Below are 20,914 nucleotides of genomic sequence, written 5' to 3'. Positions count from 1 at the left end.
GAAATTTGGCATTACCACCATCATATTTACAGATTTATTCCACTGGGCACCAATGTACAACTAAATAATTGACATGGAAGAAGGGCAGGTAAAAGGACAGCCATGTGACTGAAACCATTTCTGCTTGCCTATTATTAGCAAATCACTGATCTAGTGCAAGACATAGTTAAAACTCCAATGTAACCTCTTTTCTGTACAATAAATACTTAGTCTGAAGACAAACCCATGGCGAGAAGATGGTTAACTTACAACAGAGAAAACCAGAGTCCCCAAAGAACTGACACTGTTTCGTCAAGTGTGTATCAAATGGCAAGTCTATAATAAACAACCTGATATTCCCTTAAGGAATACAAATCTTCATTGTTAGGAATCCCTGTGCACAAACTAATTACTTAGTGTGAGCTGGAAATTTTCTACCTAAGTACATAAGAATCTAGTATTTTTACCGGTGTGAAATTATTACTACCTTGGCTAGTTTCATATGGTTCAGCTTTTCTTTTCCGGTTTCGCTGGTCATTCTGTTTTTTCTCAGGAGTCTGTTAAATACCATATACATCACAATTAGCATTTTGTTAAATTTTTCACATTATGAAAATTAGAGAGTATGTACAAAATATCAAATTTATAAGGATATTTAACTGGCTCAGACAAGTCCTAAATGAGTGTCCAACTCTTAGAGCAGGGTCATGGAAAGAGTACAGGATCTGGAACCAAGCCACCTATACAATTTTTAGCAAACTGCTCAAAGTATCAGAGCTTCAATTTTACAAAGCACAAATGTAGTACAAGCATCTAGCATATAGTAGGCTCTCAGACAGCAGCTGTTACAATATTTCTACTTTTTTTTTTTTTTTTTTTTGGCCATGCCACTCGGCCTCCGGGATCTTAGTTCCCCAACCAGGGATTGAACCCGGGCCTGGCACTGAAAGTGCCGAGTCCTAACCACTGGACCACCAGGGAATTTCCACAATATTTCTACTTTAAAAGAGCTTAAATCGAATCCTTTTTTCCAAAAAGGAAAGATATGCATAATCAACTGACTAATTTATTGAAAGTTTTATCTAAGTGCAAAGTAAGCGGTTACCTATCTATGCAGCTAGGTTGTGTGCCTTAAAAAAAAAAACTTCAAATTTTCTTACTAAAGTCTGTCGGGCCACACTAACCCACTCTGTTGAAGTACTAAAAAGTGCTAAAATTCAGTGGCACCTAGGCTAATTCAGCTACAACTGCAAATCTCTACCCTTTATTGATGGTTATTATTATCGTAATAAAAACCCATCAAGGCCACATCACAACTGTACAACGAGCAAACAACTCAAAGGGGAGTCATTCACCCAGACCCTAACAGGACACCAGAGTTTGCAGTGCTATGGTTTAACCCAGACCCAAAGTGTGGGAATATGAGAAGTCTTGCAATGGATGTGGCTTCTTACCTCTACTTCTTTATCACTCAAGGACCCCACGCTGCACAAGCTCTGGTTGGAAGACTCACTATTGAGTGGCCCCTGAAAAGAAAGAAAAAAGAAAAGGAATCAAAATAAACTAATTTAAGGATGACAGCAAAAATGAGGGAGAAGCCATTTGATTTTAATATCTAAGTCAGGTCAAAGAAGCCAAGAGTTAACTGCAACACCTCTGAGCCAACTTGAAAAGAACTCAATCAACCATATAGTACAGGGCCCTCATGTTAAAATTCTCTAGCTAATATTATTTTCATTTCCTTTATAAACTCTTAACTCGTGCAAATTTTCCCTTCTAGAGTACTTTCACATGTAGCAAGTTCATTCTTTAAGGAAAATAAGCTGGGGAAAATCAATTCTCTTGGCCTCTCGTATCACACAGGCAATATCTGAAAGTTGAGGTGTTAAGGGGTATGTCAAGGGTTCCTCATGAGGAGGCAGTCAGAGACCATAATGAAGGAAACACTTTTTCGAATCATGCTTTAAAACAGGCATGACTGCTAGCTCAAAAAACAGTTACAAGAGATTGACTTCTAGCCTAATGGCGTGAGGATCTCTGCTAGCTCACTCCTCAGGGAAACTGATGCAAATTATTTTTAAAAACCACCATTCAAAGCCTCTGACAATGGTCCCTAAGGGCAAACAGCAAATGAAGAAACAACCATTCAGTAAAATCTATGAAAATTCAGCCTGAAAGGTGAAAGTCTGTGGCATTAGAACCAAGACCACTCTCCCCACCCCACCCCCGCCCCCCCCCCATCTCAGCAAGGCTCCAGACTGCTGCACCCAAGAGCACAAGGTCCCCTCTTCCCCCAGCTCTCAGTCCAAGGGCTTTCTTCCTGGGAGGAGCAGGACTTCGGACTTCTTAACCCGTCCCCAGCTCCCATTACTGAGGCTAAGTCCCAGGCAAGTACATCAAAGACAGGAGGCTCCCTTCTGCCCAACACCGACTTGTGGAACAGAGGCTCTGCCTTAGGCATGGTCAACTGAGAATACTGGGACCCCAACAGCCCTCTCGCTCAGCTTGTGAGAGAGTGGTTCAACACCAGGAGAGACAAGCTGCTGTGGTGCCGCATCTCCACATTCTACCTCCTGGCACTCAGTTCCTACAACCTGAATGTCACTCACAGAAAAGTATTACTCACTGTCCCCACCCCCAGCTCCAGAACCCTGGCTTGGATATTTTGCCAGGGGGAAAAAGCTGGAACATGTAGTACCAAATCTTTTCCCAAAGGACCTGACTTCATTCCCAACAGAGTGTGGACAAGTTTAAATCTAAGGGAGGTTTTGGTAAAAGGCAAGAGGAAAGAGATTCGTGTAATGAAGATACCGTCTAGACTGTAGGTCAGCTAGTTTGCAGGAGAGAATCAAGGAATAAGACACCAGGGAGGAGACCTCCCTGGGGTCAGAGCAAATAGCAAACATTGACCTCAGAAACTTTTCCTTCCAAGGAGCCCCAATTTGATTGGATTAGTTTGTAGTTTGTAGAGGAATGTATGCCTCAGGGCACTGTTGAAAACAAGAGAGCAATCTGGACAACTAGTGTAGTTTAACAGCTGGGTTGGTCAGGAAAAGAGTCCTACTGAGTACCTGTCACCACAGGGTACCTGCAGGCTTACCTAAAGCCAAGCCTCCCTGAGGAATACCATGAGGCTTAGCTCTGGGGGGATAGGTGGTAGAACAGACTTCACTAAAATAATCCAGCCGTCACTGAACAAATAAACAAGCAAATAACAATATCAAGGCCCCAAAGAACAGGATGAGAAATCAGTACCCAGAGGTGCTACAATGTATAATCTAAAATGACCAATTTCCAACAAAAAATCATGAGGCATGCAAAGAAACAAACAAGTACGACCCATATACCAGGAAAAGAAAAAAAAAAGCAGGCAAAAGAAACTGCTGGTGAGAATGACCAGATGCTGGATTTAACAGAAAAATATTTCAAAATAGCCATCCTAAATGTGTTCATGGAACCAAAGGAAACAGTAACTAAAGAAGTAGAGGAAAAGGGACTTCCCTGGTGGCGCAGTGGTTAAGAATCCACCTGCCAACGCAGGAGACACGGGTTCAAGCCCTGGTCCGGGAAGATCCCACATGTCGCAGAGCAACTAAGCCCGTGCGCCACAACTACTGAGCCTGCGTGCCACAACTACTGAAGCCCGCACGCCTAGAGCCCGTGCTCCGCAACAAGAGAATCCACTGCAATGAGAAGCCCATGCACCGCAACGAAGAGTAGCCCCCACTCACCACACTAAAGAAAGCCCACGCAACAATGAAGATCCAATGCAACCAAAAAGTTCCCTTAAAAAAAAAAAAATAGGGGTAAATCTTCATGACCTCAAACTGGGCAAAGAATTCTTAGATATGACACTAAAAGTGTCAACAACAAAAGTAAAAAAAAGATAAACTGGACTTTTTCAAAATTAAAAACGTTTACGGTTGAAAAGACACTATCAACGAAGAAAACCCACAAAAGAAGATATTTGCAAATCACACATCTGATAAGGTACTTGTATGCTGTATAAAGACCTCTTACAATTCAGAAATAAACACAGATAACCCAATTTAAACTGGGCAAAAGGTCTAAACAGACATTTCTCCAAAGATGAAACACAAATGGCCAATAAGCACATGAATAGAAGCTCAACATCATTAGCCAATGGGGAAACACAAATCAAAACCAAAATGGGGTACCACTTCACACTTACTAGGATGGCTAGATTCAAAAAAGACAACAAGAAGTGCTGGCAAGAATGTGGAGAAACTGGAACCCTCACACCTCACACACTGCTGGTAGGAATGTAAAATAGTGCAGGTGCTTTCAAAAACTGTCGGGCAGTTCAGTTCCTCAAACAATTAAACACAGAGTTACATATGACCTGGAATGCTACTCCTAGGTACATACTGAAAAGAAATAAAAACATGTACACACACAAACCTGGACACAAATCTTTACAGCAGCATTACTCACAAAAGCCAAAAGGTGGAAACAATCCAGATATCTATCAACTAATAAATGGATACACAAAATATGGTATATTCATACAATGGAATATTACTTGACCATAAAAAGGAATCAAGAAATGATATATGCTACAATATAAACAAACCTTGAAAACATTTTGCTGAGTAAAAGAAGCCAGTCACAACAGACCACATATCAAATGACTCTACTCATGTGAAAATCCAGAATAGGGAAATCTAAGACAAACAGAAAGTAAACAGTAGTTGCTTAGGGGAGGAGTTGGAGAACATGGGGGTGATAGCTAAAGGGTATGGGGTTTCTTTTGGAGGGGATAAAAATATTCTAAAACTGTGTTGATGGTTGTACGTATCTGTGAATATACTAAAAACCAATGAATTGTGTAATTTAAATGGGTGAATTGTATGGAATATGAATTATATCTCAATAAGGTTGTTAAAAAAACAACAATTACTAGGCTTAGCGTCAGAAATAATTTACATTCCTTTAAGGGTGTATTTAGTTTTCTTTTCACTGTGTCCTTAAAGCACTATTTTTAAACTGTAATCAACACAATATACCAGAAGGCTTCACAGATACTTGTGAAACTGCAAATAAAAAAAATAAAGTGAAACTAGGGATAAGAAATAAAATCAAATCATGTATTCCCAGTGACATAAATCAACAAAGGACTTATTCCTTTAAAGATATAATAAGAGTTCCATGATATTTTAATTGAAAATAAAAAGAGCTTTATTCACATAAGAATTCTAGAATAATTTAAATTGAATCTTTCTATGCCTGAATTCTTAAAATATTCCGTTTGTGAATTATCTTTATTGTAACCATCATGAAGTATTTCCCCTCCCCTTGGATAATAATAAAAACGTACACTATATTTTATTTATTTATTTATTTTATTTATTTTTTATTTTTTTGTGTGTGGTACGCGGGCCTCTCAGTGTTGTGGCCTTCCCCCGCCGCGGAGCTCCGGACGCGCAGGCTCAGCGGCCATGGCTCACGGGCCCAGCCGCTCCGTGGCATGTGGGATCTTCCCGGACTGGGGCACGAACCCATGTCCCCTGCATCGGCAGGCGGACTCTCAACCACTGCGCCACCAGGGAAGCCCCGTACACTATATTTTAACTATCCGCTTTACTCACCAACTATCCCTCATTTTCTTTTTTATAAATTAATTTATTTATTTTTCGCTGCGTTGGGTCTTCGTTGCTGTGCGGGGCTTTCTCTAGTTGCGGTGCGCAGGCTTCTCATTGCAGCGGAGCACGGGCTCTAGGTATGTGGGCTTCAGTAGTTGTGGCACACAGGCTCAGTAGTTGTGGTTCACAGACTCTAGGGTGCAGGCTCAGCAGTTGTGGCGCACGGACTTAGTTGCTCCGCGGCATGTGGGATCTTCCCGGACCAGGGCTTGAACCCGTGTCCCCTGCATTGGCAGGCGGATTCTTAACCACTGCGCCACCAGGGAAGCCCTATCCCTCATTTTCAAAAGGAAATGGCGGGCTTCATTCATCACACTTGCCTTTTCCTTTTTTTTATATATAAATTTATTTCATTTATTTTTGGCTGCGTTGGGTCTTTGCTGCTGTGTGTGGGTTTTTCTCTATTTGCGGCGAGCGGTGGCTACTCCCCACCGCAGTACACGGGCTCCTCACTGCGGTGGCTTCTCCCGTTGCGCAGCACAGGCTCCAGGTGCACAGGCTTCAGTAGTTGTGGCAAGAGAGAACTGAAGAAACTATTTTTTTATTAGCAATTACTGATAATGACATAAACTGTAAAGTGTGCGTAACAGTGGTGTACATTGTAGTGTTTGAAATATCGATGCAAGAGGCACAAGCAAGGATCCTTGTGGTTCCTTGGGTATGTGTGTCTAACGAAAAGAAAAAAAGGATTAAGAATCACTTAATCCTACCTTTCACCATCCTTTTCTGATGCACAGCATCCCAAATTATTATAAAATCATTAAATTTAATTAGCAGGGATAAATGACATACATTCCCTGTTCTAAAACAGCTTACTGTCTAGTAAGGGAGCTAACCAAAGGCTTTTAGGCAAACAATGTTATCTTTCAAAAATGTCACTATCATTAAAAAACAAAAAAGGCAGAAAAAACCTGAGCTAAATTAGATGAGGATAAAAAGGCATGACTAAATTCAATGTATGATCCTTGATTTGACTCTGGATAGCAAAACAAAGCAAAACCAATAAAGGACATTATTGGGAAAAAGGCAGAAACTGAATATGGACTACACTAGATAATTAAGTTCCGGTCTATTATTATCAGTCCTTCAATTGTAAATTTTCCTACTTGTTGCATCTTTTTACTAAGGTGCTTTATAAGTTTTGTATGAGTTCATATTCAGCTTTGGGGGAGTTCTCCACATTTCAGGGGTTAAGGAGCAGTCAGTCCCAAGAGAAGTTTAACCGTCACCTCTGCCAGTGCCCTACAACATTCATCAGTTCCAAACATATTTATACATTAGCTTTCCTGCCCAGGATTTCCGCACAAAATTGTAGTTTCCATTTCTTGTGGCTTTTAACAGCCACAATCCAAAGTTAGGCAGCTCACTTCCATCCTACGGCCTGGACTGGTGGGCAGTTTTACTAGTCTTAATTCATAGACAGGTTTGCCCCTTCCCAATTCCCAGCCTTATACAGTTCCAGTTCAAGCCTTTGGCCTCAATTACTATCCCCAGGGGGAAATTAACCCCAAAAGCATAAAAGCTTATGGGTTACCAAAGTTTAACTCCCATTCACCACTGTGACATCTTCGTCTTCATCTCCCAAGTTAAAATAACTGGGATTCAATTTTTCCTATTTTTCTGATACTGCTGACATTCAGGAATTATATAATTTTCATATACTTCATTTAGCCAGTCACTTTACTGAACTGTTATTCTTTCTAATCATCTCGCAGTTTGTTCCTCTTGAGTTTGTTGTCTAGATATAAATCATAGCATTTATAAATAATAAGCTTATACATTCCTTTCCGTAATTTATATCTCTTATTGTTTCATATTTTACTGCTTTGAATAAAACATAAATAATCACCATAAAGAACACTGTTTTGTTCTTTTTTCAAGGTGACTCCTCTAGTGCTTTACCATTAAAAACTGTAATAAGACTGCAAAGAGCCAAAATAATCTTGTAAAAGTTAGAGTTGGAGGTCTCCCACTTCCACTTATTACAAAGCTACAATAATCAAAACAGTATGGCACTGGCATGAAGACAGACATACAGACGAAGGATATAGCATGTTCTTAGATTGGAAGAATCAACATTGTCAAAGGAGTAGCAGGAGAGAGTCTTGTCGAAGCAGTTCTGCATCTTGATTGTGGTGGTGGATACAATAAGCTACACGAGTGATAAAATTTCACAGAAGTACATGTACACACACACACACAAATGATGTGTGTACACATGAAACCTGAATGAGTTCTGTGGATTTCACCAATGTCAACTTCCTGATTTTAATATTGTACTATAATTACATCAGGTGCTTACATTGGGACAGAAGGGGTATAACTACTTGCTATAGTTGAGAAATGATAATGGTAAACAATACTTAGGTAGTGCTTGCTACACGGTCAGGTATTCTATATTAGCATATTTAATCCTCCTGACAACCTATAATGGGCTCAACTGTGTCTTCCTCAAATTTATATGTTGAAGTCCTAACCCCCAAAACCTCAGAATGTATTTGGAGACAGGGCCTTTGAAGAGGTAACTAAGCTAAAATGCGTCATTAGGGTGGACCCTAATCCAATACGACTGATGTCCTTATACAAAGTGGAAATTAGGACACAGAGGCACCAGACATGCACACACACAGAAGAAAGACCATATGAGGACACAGCGAGAAGGTGGTCATCTGCAAGCCAAGGAGAGAAAGCCTCAAAAGCAATCAATCCTACTGACATGCTGATCTTGAACTTCCAGCCTCCAGAACTGTGAGAAAATAAAATTTCCATTGTTTAAGCCGCCCGGTCTATGTTATGGCAGCCCTAGCAAACTAATGACAACCTTATATGATAGCTATCAGTAGTCTCATTATTAGATGAGGAAACTACAAGAGAAGTTTAGTGAACTCCCCAACGTCACACAGCTGGCAAGAAGCAGAGCCAGGATCTAGACCTAAGCTACCTGGCTTCAAAATACGTGCTACTAGCCATTCAGTAGCACTATACTCTAGATATATTAATATAGAGTCATCTCTACATATATTAATACATTTTTTAAGTGAGTGCTACATATATATTTTTTAATAAATTTATTTATCTATTTAGGTTGCATTGGGTCTTCGTTGCTGCACGAGGGCTTTCTCTAGTTGCGGCGAGCGGGGACTACTCTCTGTTGCGGTCCATAGGCTTCCCATTGTGGTGGCTTCTCTTGTTGTGGAGCACGGGCTCTAGAAACGCGGGCTTCAGTAGTTGTGGCTCACGGGCTCTAGAGCGCAGGCTCAGTAGTTGTGGCACACGGGCTTAGTTGCTCCACGGCATGTGGGATCCTCCCAGACCAGGGCTTGATCCCGTATCCCCTATATTGACAGGCGGATTTTTAACCACTACACCACCAGGGAAGTCCTATTAATACATTTTTAAAATACTGAACTTGTCCAACATTCTTCGGATAAACTCCCTGAAACAAAATAATTAGCCATTCGCAAGTGTTTTTACTTGAATTTAAACATCTATATATTCATAAATGAAATTAGGTTATACTTTTACTTCCTCATATCTGTCAGGTTTTGCTATCAGAGTTTATTATCCCTATGTTATTATTTAACATGAGAATTATCTACTTCTTGAAAGGTTAGGAGAGATCACCAGTAACCAGGGAGTGAATTTTTTTGCACTGCTTCAAAGGAGTAGGAGGAAGAGGAGGAGGATGAAATAACTTTAAAATCTTGATTTTTCCTTGGTTATAGGAGTCTATTCTGATTTTACATCTTATTTTTGTCAACATTAATTCCTACTATCTTTGAGTGAAATTATCTAATTCACTGAGATTTTCATATTAATCACATAACTAACAGCATCCATTTCGTTTTTTCTCTAAGTCCTCAATTTTGTTATATTCCATTTACTTCCTCCATTTTCCTCTTTGTTTTCTAATTTTCCAACTCTAGATTGATTCATTCCTAATCTTCAATCTGTTGAAAGTCAGCCTTTAACACAAGTTTATTTTTTTAAATAAAGATAAAAGAAAAAAAAATTTTTTAAACAAAGTATGATAATAAGTTAAGACTCCTCAGTAAAAGCCCTATTTTCTACGCTAACATTTAAGCTGATTACCCTGTCTCCTGCTAATGATTTTTTTTTAAGTAAAACACCAAATGGACAGTTTAAAAAATAGACAAGAGTCAAGTTTCTCATTTTAAAAAAAAGCAGGGCTCCCCAAAACAAAATAAAACACACTTTTAATATACTTAAATGCACTTTTGGGGGGTTAAAAATACTTCAGTAACAAGCCTAAAGAAAACCTTGTGGACAAGTTATAAACTTATGAAAACTGAGGTTAAAATACGAATGTTGACAACCAACCTTTAGCACATGAATGAAGCCTATATGAACTAAGAAAACCTTGTAGAAGTGGAGGCCAAAGGTTAATCTTTCACTCTTGTAAAAATTTAAATGTCAACATTTGTTTAGTTTCTAAAGTCTTCATTTCCTCCTTGAACTAAATTGGCATCTTAAAAGGGATTGAGAACAGCAGACAAAAGTTAAACTTAAGTATAAAGGAGCACAGCTGACAACAGGGTCAAACTACCTGAGGTAGTTAAAAGATATTCCATTAAAAAAAAAAAAAAAAAGATACTCCATTAAAGACTAGACCTAATGGGTTAAAACTAGGGGTCTCTGTACCTTTTTTAGTCATTAGTTAGCACCACCTTTTCACCCCATAGCAGAGTCAAATCAGTGGGGTGATTTTAAATGAATGACTTTGTGTTTTGGCAAGCAAACAAAATATTACAGTATATTGTCAAGAAAATCCTTAACTAATATTAATGATTTTTAGTAGTATTTCAGTCCTAAATAAATGGCAAAATCCTAACCATGTAATTTATTAACATCCAATTCCAGACAAGCAAGTCCAACAATAAGAATAAGAAATCCTTGTTTTTTCTCCTGGACAAACCTGCCTATGGAAGTCTATACATTTACTCAAGATCTGGCACATATAACCAACAAGACAGATAATACGACAGACACTGGCAAGGATATGGAGAAAGTTTAACCCTCATATACTGCTGGTGGAGAGGTAAACGGCACAGCCACGTTGAGAAACAGTCTGGCAGTCCCTCAAAGGGTTAAACTAATAACTTAAAAAAAATAGACAGATCCTTAGTTTTATATTATGTTCATCCCTTAATGGACTATCTCTTAACCATAAGACCCAGCAATTCCACTCCTAGGAATACACCCAAGAGAAATGAAAACATATGTGCACACAAAAACATGTACATGAATGTTCATGGCACATTATTCATAATAGCCAAAAAATGGAAACAACCCAAACGTCCATCAACTGAAAGAATGAATAAACAAAATGAGGTCTATCCATACAATGGAATATTATTTGGCAATAAAAAGAAATGAAGTTCTGATACAGGAACAAACCTTATAAATGTGATGCTAAGTGAAAGAAGCCAATCACAAAGGACCACATATTGTATGATTCCATTTATATTAAATTTTCAGAACAGGCAAAATCTATCGAGACAAAAAGTAGACTAATGGTTGCCTAGAGCTGAGAGAGAGAGGGATTTTGAGGGTGAAAGCTAAGGGGTAAGGTTTTGTGGGTTTGGTTTTGGTTTTTGAGGTGAGGAAAATGTTCCAAAATTGACTGTGGTAATGGTTTCACATTTCTATAAATACACTTGGAGCCATTGAATTGTATACCTTAATTGAGTAAACTGTATGTTGTGTGAATTACATCTTAATAAAACTTAAAAATCAGTGCACTCGGGCTTCCCTGGTGGTGCAGTGGTTAAGAATGCGCCTGCCAATGCAGGGGACACGGGTTCAAGCCCTGGTCCGGGAAGATCCCACATGCCACGGAGCAACTAAGCCCGTGCGCCACAACTACTGAGCCTGTGCTCTAGAGCCCGCGAGCCACAATTACTGAAGCCCGCACACCTAGAGCCAGTGCTCCGCAACAAGAGAAGCCACCGCAATGAGAAGCCCACGCACCGCAAGGAAGAGTAGCCCTCACTCCCCGCAACTAGAGAAAGCCTGCGCAGCAACAAAGACCCAACACAGCCAAAAATTTTTTTAAATTAAAAAAATAAAAAATCAGTGCACTCTTGCTCAATACAGGAAGGACTTACAACCATGGGACTGTACTGCTACTGTGGTGGATACAGAAGAGCATCAAACATAATCCTGCCCTCCAGAGCTTCCTGATCATCTGTGGAAAGGATCAGGCTACGTTTTCTCCTTCTAATTTTCTAATCCCTTATCTAATATTTCTTTAAGTAAGTGACAAAACACCATTCTACAAATGTGTTTACGGGATGATTATTTAAACAGTGATCCAAACTAGGTCTACATTTAACAACTTCTTTATGGTAGATCTCAAAATCATCTGCTGTGTGAAAAGTAAGTTCAGAACAATAATAATAATAATGTTTGTAAAAGTCACAGAGAAATCAGTACTGTATGTTTCCTACGGGTAAATATGTGTGCAAGTGGGTAAGTACAGTGTTTTAAAAATCTAGGTGGATACACACCAAAGTTTTCTGAACAATTACAGTTCTCATTATGATAAAAGTATGCATGCATTCCTTATACAACTGAAAATTAATCATTTAAAAAAACGAATCCTAAGGGAAAGGAGTATGACTTCAATTCACATAAAAGCAAGTCATATGGACTTTATAGCTTATCATAAAGCTTACAATTTAGCCTTTAACCTTACTCCTTATGCTGAAAAACAAAAAAAACCTCTCCTTTATTGATTAAAAACTACAAATTTAATATTTACAGATAGAAAAGGGAAGCTATGTACAAAATCATGGGGCACGTTCACAGTAAAGATAACACAGAAGAAATGGTCATAAGAACAAAAATTAAAAGATCAGCATAATCTTTCATAAGAAAGAAAATCATGATCAGAATTAAAATATCCAAGGGATACATAACCCTAAAGAAAGTTTGATGATCAGTAAGTTTAAGGTTCCTGGTTTTTACTGTTCCGAAGAGATCATTAATTAATCTGTAAGAAACAAACCCACTGCCCTCTCCTACAGGAAACAGTATAACAAAACTCCTATTGCAGGGCTTCCCTGGTGGCACAGTGGTTAGGAATCCACCTGCCAATGCAGGGGACTCGGGTTCGAGCCCTGGTCCGGGAAGATCCCACGTGCAGCGAAGCAACTAAGCCCGTGCGCCACAACTACTGAGCCTGGGTTCTAGAGCCCGTGCACCACAACTACTGAGTCCACGTGCCACAACTACTGAAGCCCGTGCACCTAGAGCCCATGCTCCACAACAAGAGAAGCCACCACAACGAGAAGCCCGTGCACCACAATGAAGAGCAGCCCCCACTCACCGCAACTAGAGAAAGTCCGAGCGCAGCAACGATGGCCCAACACAGCCAAAATAAATAAATAAATAAAAGTTTTTCTCTAAAAAAAAAAAAGGAAGATTCAAACTTAGCACTATAAAAATTAATCTCACTTACTCGCATTTCCTGAATGGGCAAGAATGGGATGGCCCAGGGTTGTGACCAATAGAAAAATGAGAATAGCTGGTACCGACAGTTTAAAGTCAGGTAGGTGTGGGACTGAATCACTGAACCACTGAATGAAACTAGGCAAATCACTTAAGCTCTATGAACTCTGGTCTTCTCATCTGTGATAAAAAAGGAAAAACCACCCACCTTAGGGATATTGCAAGAATTAAATAATACTATATATTGGGGAGGTGGGTAAAATACTGCCTGAAATAAAAGTAGTGCTCAATGGGAGTACGGGAAGATACGCATGGACCATCCTTAACATGAAACTTTAAACAACCAAGCCAACCAGTTTTAAGCACTCTATAAACTGTCAGGCATATATTAGAATAAAATAGTTTGCCCGCATAGAGGCCAGATTATTCCACAAGTCACAATATTTAAAATCTAACTAAAAGGTAATGGCTTTGAACCACTGATCTAAATAAAAAATGCTAAACCAAGGCTGGGAATGCAGCACCCTCAACCTATTTCTCCCTGCAACCTCCACTAGATTATAAACTCCATGAGTGAAGGGATAATCTTCTACTCACTACTACATACTATGTCCCTAGCACAGTATCTATTACATAACAGGTATTTAACGAAGGTGTGCTCATAAACAAATGATGTTCTTTAATCCTTTGTACCTCAATGTCCTCATTAATGAAGTGGGAATACAAAGAAACTTCTATTACAAGGAACTCTAAGAAATATTCTCACCCTTCTGTTCTTGGGGAATGTTTTTATATTTACACTATTTGATGCTATTGTAAATTGTATTGCTTTACAAATTTCAATTGCCAATTGTACATTGCAAGTTTACATAAATACAATTGATGTATTTCAGAAATTGAACTTGTAGCCTAGCTAAACTTAAATTCTACTAGCTTTTTTTTTACACCAATTACTCAGAACTTTCTACATGCATAATCATGTCATCTATTGGGCTGGCCAAAAAGTTCGTTCGACTTTTTCCCTAAGATGGCTCTAGTGGCACTTAGTTGCCTTTAACTTCATTCGAAACAATTTTGTTAGACTGTATTGTGACAGCTGTCATATCAGTGTGCATTTTTAAAAAACATCAAAATTGGTGAATTTTTGTGCAGCCGTTTTAATATTGAAGATGGAAGGGAAAAAAGCAACATTTTCAGCATATTATGCTTTATTATTTCAAGAAAGGTAAAAATGCAACTGAAACACAAAAAAAATTTTTGTGCAGTGTATGGAGAAGGTGCTGTGACTGATCAAACGTGTCAAAAGTGGTTTGCGAAGTTTTATGCTGGAGATTTCTCGCTGGACGATGCTCCACGGTTGGGTACACCAGTTGAAGTTGATAGCGATCAAATCAAGACATTAATTGAGAACAATCAGCGTTTTACCACGCGGGAGATAGCCGACATACTCAAAATATCCAAATCAAGCACTGAAAATCATTTGCACCAGCCTGGTTATGTTACTCACTTTGATGTTTGGGTTCCACATAAGCTAAGCGAAAAAAACTCTCGACTATATTTCTGAATGCAATTCTCTAATTAAACGTAACAAAAAGTTTCCGCTTTTAAAACAAATTGTGACAGGCAATGAAAACTGGATACTGTACAATAATGTGGAACAGAAGATATCGTGGGGCAGGCGAAATGAACCATCACCAACCACACCAAAGACAGGTCTTCATCCAAAGAATGTGATGTTGTGTATATAGTGGGATTGGAAGGGAGTTGTGTATGAGCTCCTTCTGGAAAACCAAAAGATTAATTCCAACAAGTACTGCTCTCAATTAGACCAAGTGAAAACAGCACTCGACGAAAAGTGTCTGGAATTAGTCAACAGAAAATGCATAATCTTCCATCAGGATAAGGCAAGACTGCATGTTTCTTTGATGACCAGGCAAAAACCGTTACAGCTTGGCTGGATGGTTCTGATTCATCCGCCGTATTCACCAGACATTGCACCTTTGGATTTCCATTTATTTCAGTCTTTACAAAATTCTCTTAATGGAAAAAATTTCAATTCCCTGAAAGATTGTAAAATGCACATGGAACAGTTCTTTGCTCAAAAAGAGAAAGTTTTGGGAAGATGGAATTATGAAGTTGCCTGAAAAATGGCAGAAGGTAGTAGAACGAAACAGTGAATACGCTGTTCAACAAAGTTCTTCGTGAAAATGAAAAATGTGTCTTTTATTTTTACTTAAATACCAAAGGAACTTTCTGGCCAAAGCAATATAAGACATCTAAAAAATAAACATAGTTTTACTTTTCCTTTCCAATCTATAAGCTTATTCGTTTTACTTGCCTTAATGCATCTGGCTAGGACCTTCAGAACATGCTGAATTGAAGCTGTGAGAACAAATATCCTTGACATGTTCTGGACATTAGGTTGAACGCACTCAATCTTTCACCATTTAAGTATGAGGTTCATTGCAGGTTTTTAATAGACGTCTTTTATCAGATTGAGGAAGTTCCCTTCTATTCCTAACCAGCTGAAAGCTTTTATCACAAATTAGTGCTGAACTCTGTTCAAGTGCTTTTTATGCATCTATTACAAGATCATTTAGCTTTTCACCTTTATTTTATCAATAAGGTAGATTACATTGACTTTTAATGTTCAATCTACCTTGCAATTGGTATTAAACCCAATTGGTCATGATGTGTTATCATACATATAGGATACACAGAGAGCTAGATTCAATTTACTAATATTTTGTTAATGATTTTTGCATATATATTCATGAGGGATACTGAGCTATGGTTTTCTTTTTTCATAATGTCTTTACCTGGTTTGGTATCAAGGTAATGCTGGTCTCATAAGTGTTTTCTGAAATTTGTGAAAAATTTGTTATTTCTTCTTTAAATGTTTGATAGAATTCACCAATAAAGCCATGTGGGCCTGGACTTTTCTTTGTAGAAAGGCTTTTAATTACAAATCCAATTTCTTTAATTAATATAGGGTTATTCCTAGTTGCTTTCTATTTCATTTATTTCAACTCTATTTCTCTCCTACTTAGTTTGCTCTTTTTCTAACTTCTTAAGGGGGAAGCTTGGGTCATTGATTTTAGATGTTTCTTTTGAAACTGTTTCCTTCTAAAGCACTGCTTTAGCTGCATACCACAAATTTTGATAGACTGTGTTTCATTTTCACTCAGGTCAAAAGATTTTCTAATTTCCCTTGTGAATTCTTCTTTGATCTAAAGTTTATTTAAAAGTATGTTATTTAACTTGCAAATATTTGGAGATTTTCCAGGTATCTTTTTCTTTTTGATTTCTTATTTAATTTTGTTGTAGTCGGAATACTCTCTATATAATTTTAATCCCTTTAAGTTTGTTGAAACAAGTTTTATAGCCCAGGGTATAGTCCATTTTGGTAAATGTTCCATGTGCGCCTGAAAAGCATGTGGGTGTAGTGTTCTATAAATGTCAATTAGGTACAGTTCACTGACAGTATTGTCCACATCTTTTATATCCTTGCTGATTTTTTTGCCTGCTTGTTCTGTCAGTTATTGAGAGAGAATACTGCAATTTCCAACTAAAGCTGTGGATTCGTCTACTGCTCCTTTCAACTGTCAGTTTTTGCTTTGCTCTGTTACTGGATGCATAACATTTACAACTGAGTCTTCTCAATGGATTGATCCTTTTTTCATTATGAAATGCCCTTCATTACCCCTTGTAATATTTTCCTTGTTCTCAAGTCTCCTCTGTCTAATACAACTATAGGCACGCCAATCTTTTTATACTTAGTGTTTATACAGTATCTTTTTCCATCCTTTTAAATACAAAGATACAGGTTAAAAATAAGGTGGGTTTCTTGTAGACAGCACATAGTTGGATCGCATAACAATGATCTAACCTGACACTCTTAATTGGAGTGCTAGACCATTTACAAATTAATTATCTGTGTTTAAACCTACTATGTTACTTTCTTTTCCTATCTTTTGTTTCTTTTCCTCCTCCCCATCCTTCTTTAGAACTGAGATACATATTTTTTCAACTATTCCATTTTATCTCCACTAAGAGATCATTAGCTATTATCTCTGTTTTGTTATTTTCTTAGTGGTATGCACATTTAACTTATCATAACCAACCTCCAAATAATCTATGGGAAAAGAATCTAAAAAAAGAGTAGATATATGTATATGTATAACTGATTCACTTTGCTGTACTCATGAAACACAACACTGAAAATCAACTATACTCCAATAAAAAGAAAAAAATTCATTGTAATCAAAGGTTTGTTAGTAAAAGCAGATTCCCATTATAGCAAATGTCACTATAAAAAGTTCTATAAGGATAGCCCATAACAAAAATTTTGTTCTAAATTTCTATTCAGAAATAAATAAAACTTTGGAGAACTAGATAAAATAAGTTATCTACAACAAATAATTCTGTATAACAAACAGCTCCTCAGGTTCTATTCCAGAATATGTAACAATTTTTTAAAAAATTGTCCTAATTGAGTGCTATTAACAGGCAAGACCTTTTAACTTTTGCTCCAGTATCTAGTATGGCATACAGATTCACCTCACTTTTCCCCACATGAAATATTCTAAATCATCCCTAGAAAAATCCCCTTTCAAAACAAGCCACCAAATAATAATATAGCATCAAAAAAGAGAGGGCTTTACATAACACCACCAACTAGCTCTAAATAAATTAAATCTTTTAACTTTCTAATTCATTTTAGATAGCTCCTGTTTTTTTCTCCAGGACTTAACAGAATTGTGACTTTCAATAATATGCATACTGTAATTACAGATTAATTCCCAATTATTCCAAAATATGAAAGCCCTATGGAATCTGTTATGGTGAGAGTTTATTTGTAATAGTACTTGTATTAGAACTTAATATGGTCCTCATCAAAACCTCAGAATTGGGCTTCCCTGGTGGCACAGTGGTTGGGAGTCCGCCTGCCGATGCAGGGGACGCGGGTTTGTGCCCAGGTCCGGGAGGATCCCACATGCCGCAGAGCGGCTGCGCCCGTGAGCCATGGCCACTGAGCCTGCGCGTCCGGAGCCTGTGCTCCGCAACGGGAGAGGCCACAACGGTGAGAGGCCCGCGTACCGCAAAAAAAAGAAACAAAACAAAAAACCTCAGAATATATACTGCTGACACACAGAACCCAAACAGGCCTTGGAGATTATCTGGTGTAGAGATTTGTTCCTTAGATCTCTAATAAGTCCTAAAGATAACAGTGGGGGTCCTGAACTATTTTTCACCTACACAGCCTATTTAAAATGATAAACTGACTTGACTTTAGCTAAAATTTCATCAACTCAGTATAGATGAAAGGATTAACTCTATGTAGTAAAACTCACCTCATACTGCTCTAAAGCTCTAATTAATAAAACTGGGGAAATAAGGTATTGCTTAATATATTCAGTTTAATAGAAAACAGGCCTTTTAAAACATGGCCTCCCAGGGAGTGAAGGGAAGAATAATAAAAGATTGGGAATTACATTTAGTCCATTCTCCTACACAATAACTTTCCACACAACATCTCTAATAATTACTTACATGCTTCTGCTCAGATACTTCTGTAAAAGAGAAATATGATTCAAAGCGATATGTTCTAATTTGAAACAACTAACTGCCCGATAGTGGTTTTTAACCCTATTTTTTAAAAAAGATTTAATTTTATTTATTTTTTTATTTTTGGCTGTGTTGGGTCTTTGTTGCTGCACGCGGGCTTTCTCTAGTTGCAGCAAATGAGGGCTACTCTTCGTTGCAGAGCATGGGCTCTAGGCGCACAGGCTTAGGTAGTTGTGGCACGCAGGCTTCAGTAGTTGTGGCTCGTGGGCTCTAGAGCACAGGCTCAGTAGTTGTGGCGCATGGACTTAGTTGCTCCGTGGCATGTGGGATCTTCCCAGACCAGGGCTCGAACCCGTGTCCCTTGCACTGGCAGGTGGATTCTTAACCACTGTGCCATACGGAGCTCCTTTAACCCTATTCTCAATCACTGAACTTTTTAAGAATGTAGTGAAAACTGTGGACCTGTCCCCCCGGAAAAAGACACAGCCATAAATACATACGTACAAATTTTTACCTATCATTTTACAAGGTTCAGGAACACTAGCATCTGTCCACAGACTCCCTTAACTAACTCCCTTAACATACTCAACTATGGGGAAACAAATGTTCTCATTCATTGATGGAGGAATACAGTTATATTCCTCTTCTCTATGGAAAGGAATATGGCTGTAACTACCAAAATTACAAACTCTCATATCCTTTGATCCACCAATTCCACTTCTAGGGATTTATCCAGTAAACATGTGTGAAATGACACTGTGTATTACGAAGCTATTCACTATAGCACTGCTTATGTCAATAAAACAGTGTTGTCCATCTAAGCGTCCATCCACAGGAAATTGGTTAAATTATGGTTCAGCTGCACAATGGAATATTAAACAGCCTTGGGGGGAAAAAGCCAAGGAAGCTCTATGTGTACTAATATAAAACAAGTTCTATTATTCTAATATAAAAAATATTTTAAACACGAAAAGGAAAATACACAATAATAATGTATATAACATACTTGTCTTTGTATTTTTAAAAAACGGAGGGGTGAATATACATATGTATTTGCACACGCACACACATATATAATGTATACATTGTCACGTGTGATATATATGATATACACACACACAAATAAAATACAAGAAACTGCTAATAGCTGTCTCCAGGGAAGGGAACCAGACAGACATAGGAAAAGCGTAGCAGGGACTTCCCTGGCAGTCAAGTGGTCAAGACTCCATGCTCTCAATGCAGGGGGCACAGGTTCGATCCCTGGTAGGGGAACTAAGATCCCACATGCCGCATGGTGTGGCCAAAAAAAAAAAAAAAAAGGAAAAGCATAGCAGAGATGTTTCATTGTGTATCTTTGAGATCTTCTGCATTTGGTACTATGTAAATATATCACCTAATCAAAATTAATTCTTAAAAAAACTCTGCCTTAGACCCTAAGCAGTTTTGCTAAGCTTTAAAACCAAGCTATTCTAAAAAAAAAAACAAAACACCAAGCTATTCTAGGGGACTTCCCTGGTGATCCAGTGGCTAAGACTCCACGCTCCCAATGCAGGGGGCCCGGGTTCGATCCCTGGTCAGGGAACTAGATCCCACATGCCACAACTAAGAGTTCTCGCACTGCAACTAAAGATCCCGCACGCGGCAATGAAGACCCCATGTGCTGCAACTAAGACCAGGTGCAGGCAAATAAATAAATAAATATTAAAAAAAAAAAACCAAGCTATTCTACACTATCATTCTGTGACTTATTCATAATAATATTTTATCAGAATTTTTCTTAGGTTGTTTAGCTATAGTGATCTTACTATGAAACAAAAAGTCTCATCCTTCCACAATCTGACCCCCGAGGAAATTAATTACTATGCTCTCTCCTTTTAGGCTCATAATAACTTCACATCTCCATATTGTTTTTAATGGAGGGGAGTGAATATACATATGTACTTGTGCTCCCTTCTTTTAGGTTCGTAATACCTTCACATCTCCATATCCACCATCAGCTGTATGCCATAGACATATGGGTCCATGCCTGCCTGATTATAAGTGCCTCAAGAGTATGCAGTGCATCTGGTTGACTTTTTTTTAATCCTCTGTAACACCTATACATAGTACAAACTCAGTAAGAGTTAGCTGAACTCAACTGCTGAAAAATTGGGGCACTAAAATTTCAATACAGCTATTATATTTCTTCTCCTTCATCTCACCCAGATTATCACACAGCAGGTCAAACGGCT

The 20,914-nt window shown here is 38.3% G+C and overlaps 1 protein-coding gene across 1 annotated transcript in view; it reads right to left on the bottom strand.

Moving 5' to 3' along the window:
* The window catches only part of TLK2 (tousled like kinase 2), a 104,346-nt gene that overhangs the window by 67,394 nt on the left and 16,038 nt on the right, over positions 1–20,914 (bottom strand). Inside the window, 2 exon segments of the mRNA XM_032616824.1 lie at positions 467–536; positions 1,434–1,505. Of these exon segments, the coding sequence (XP_032472715.1) occupies positions 467–536; positions 1,434–1,505 (142 nt within the window).

The sequence above is a fragment of the Phocoena sinus genome, chromosome 20, assembly GCF_008692025.1.
Source record: "Phocoena sinus isolate mPhoSin1 chromosome 20, mPhoSin1.pri, whole genome shotgun sequence".
Classification (NCBI taxonomy): domain Eukaryota; kingdom Metazoa; phylum Chordata; class Mammalia; order Artiodactyla; family Phocoenidae; genus Phocoena; species Phocoena sinus.
Note: the sequence above shows the minus strand (reverse complement) of the source record. Positions and strands in the feature narration are given on the sequence as shown.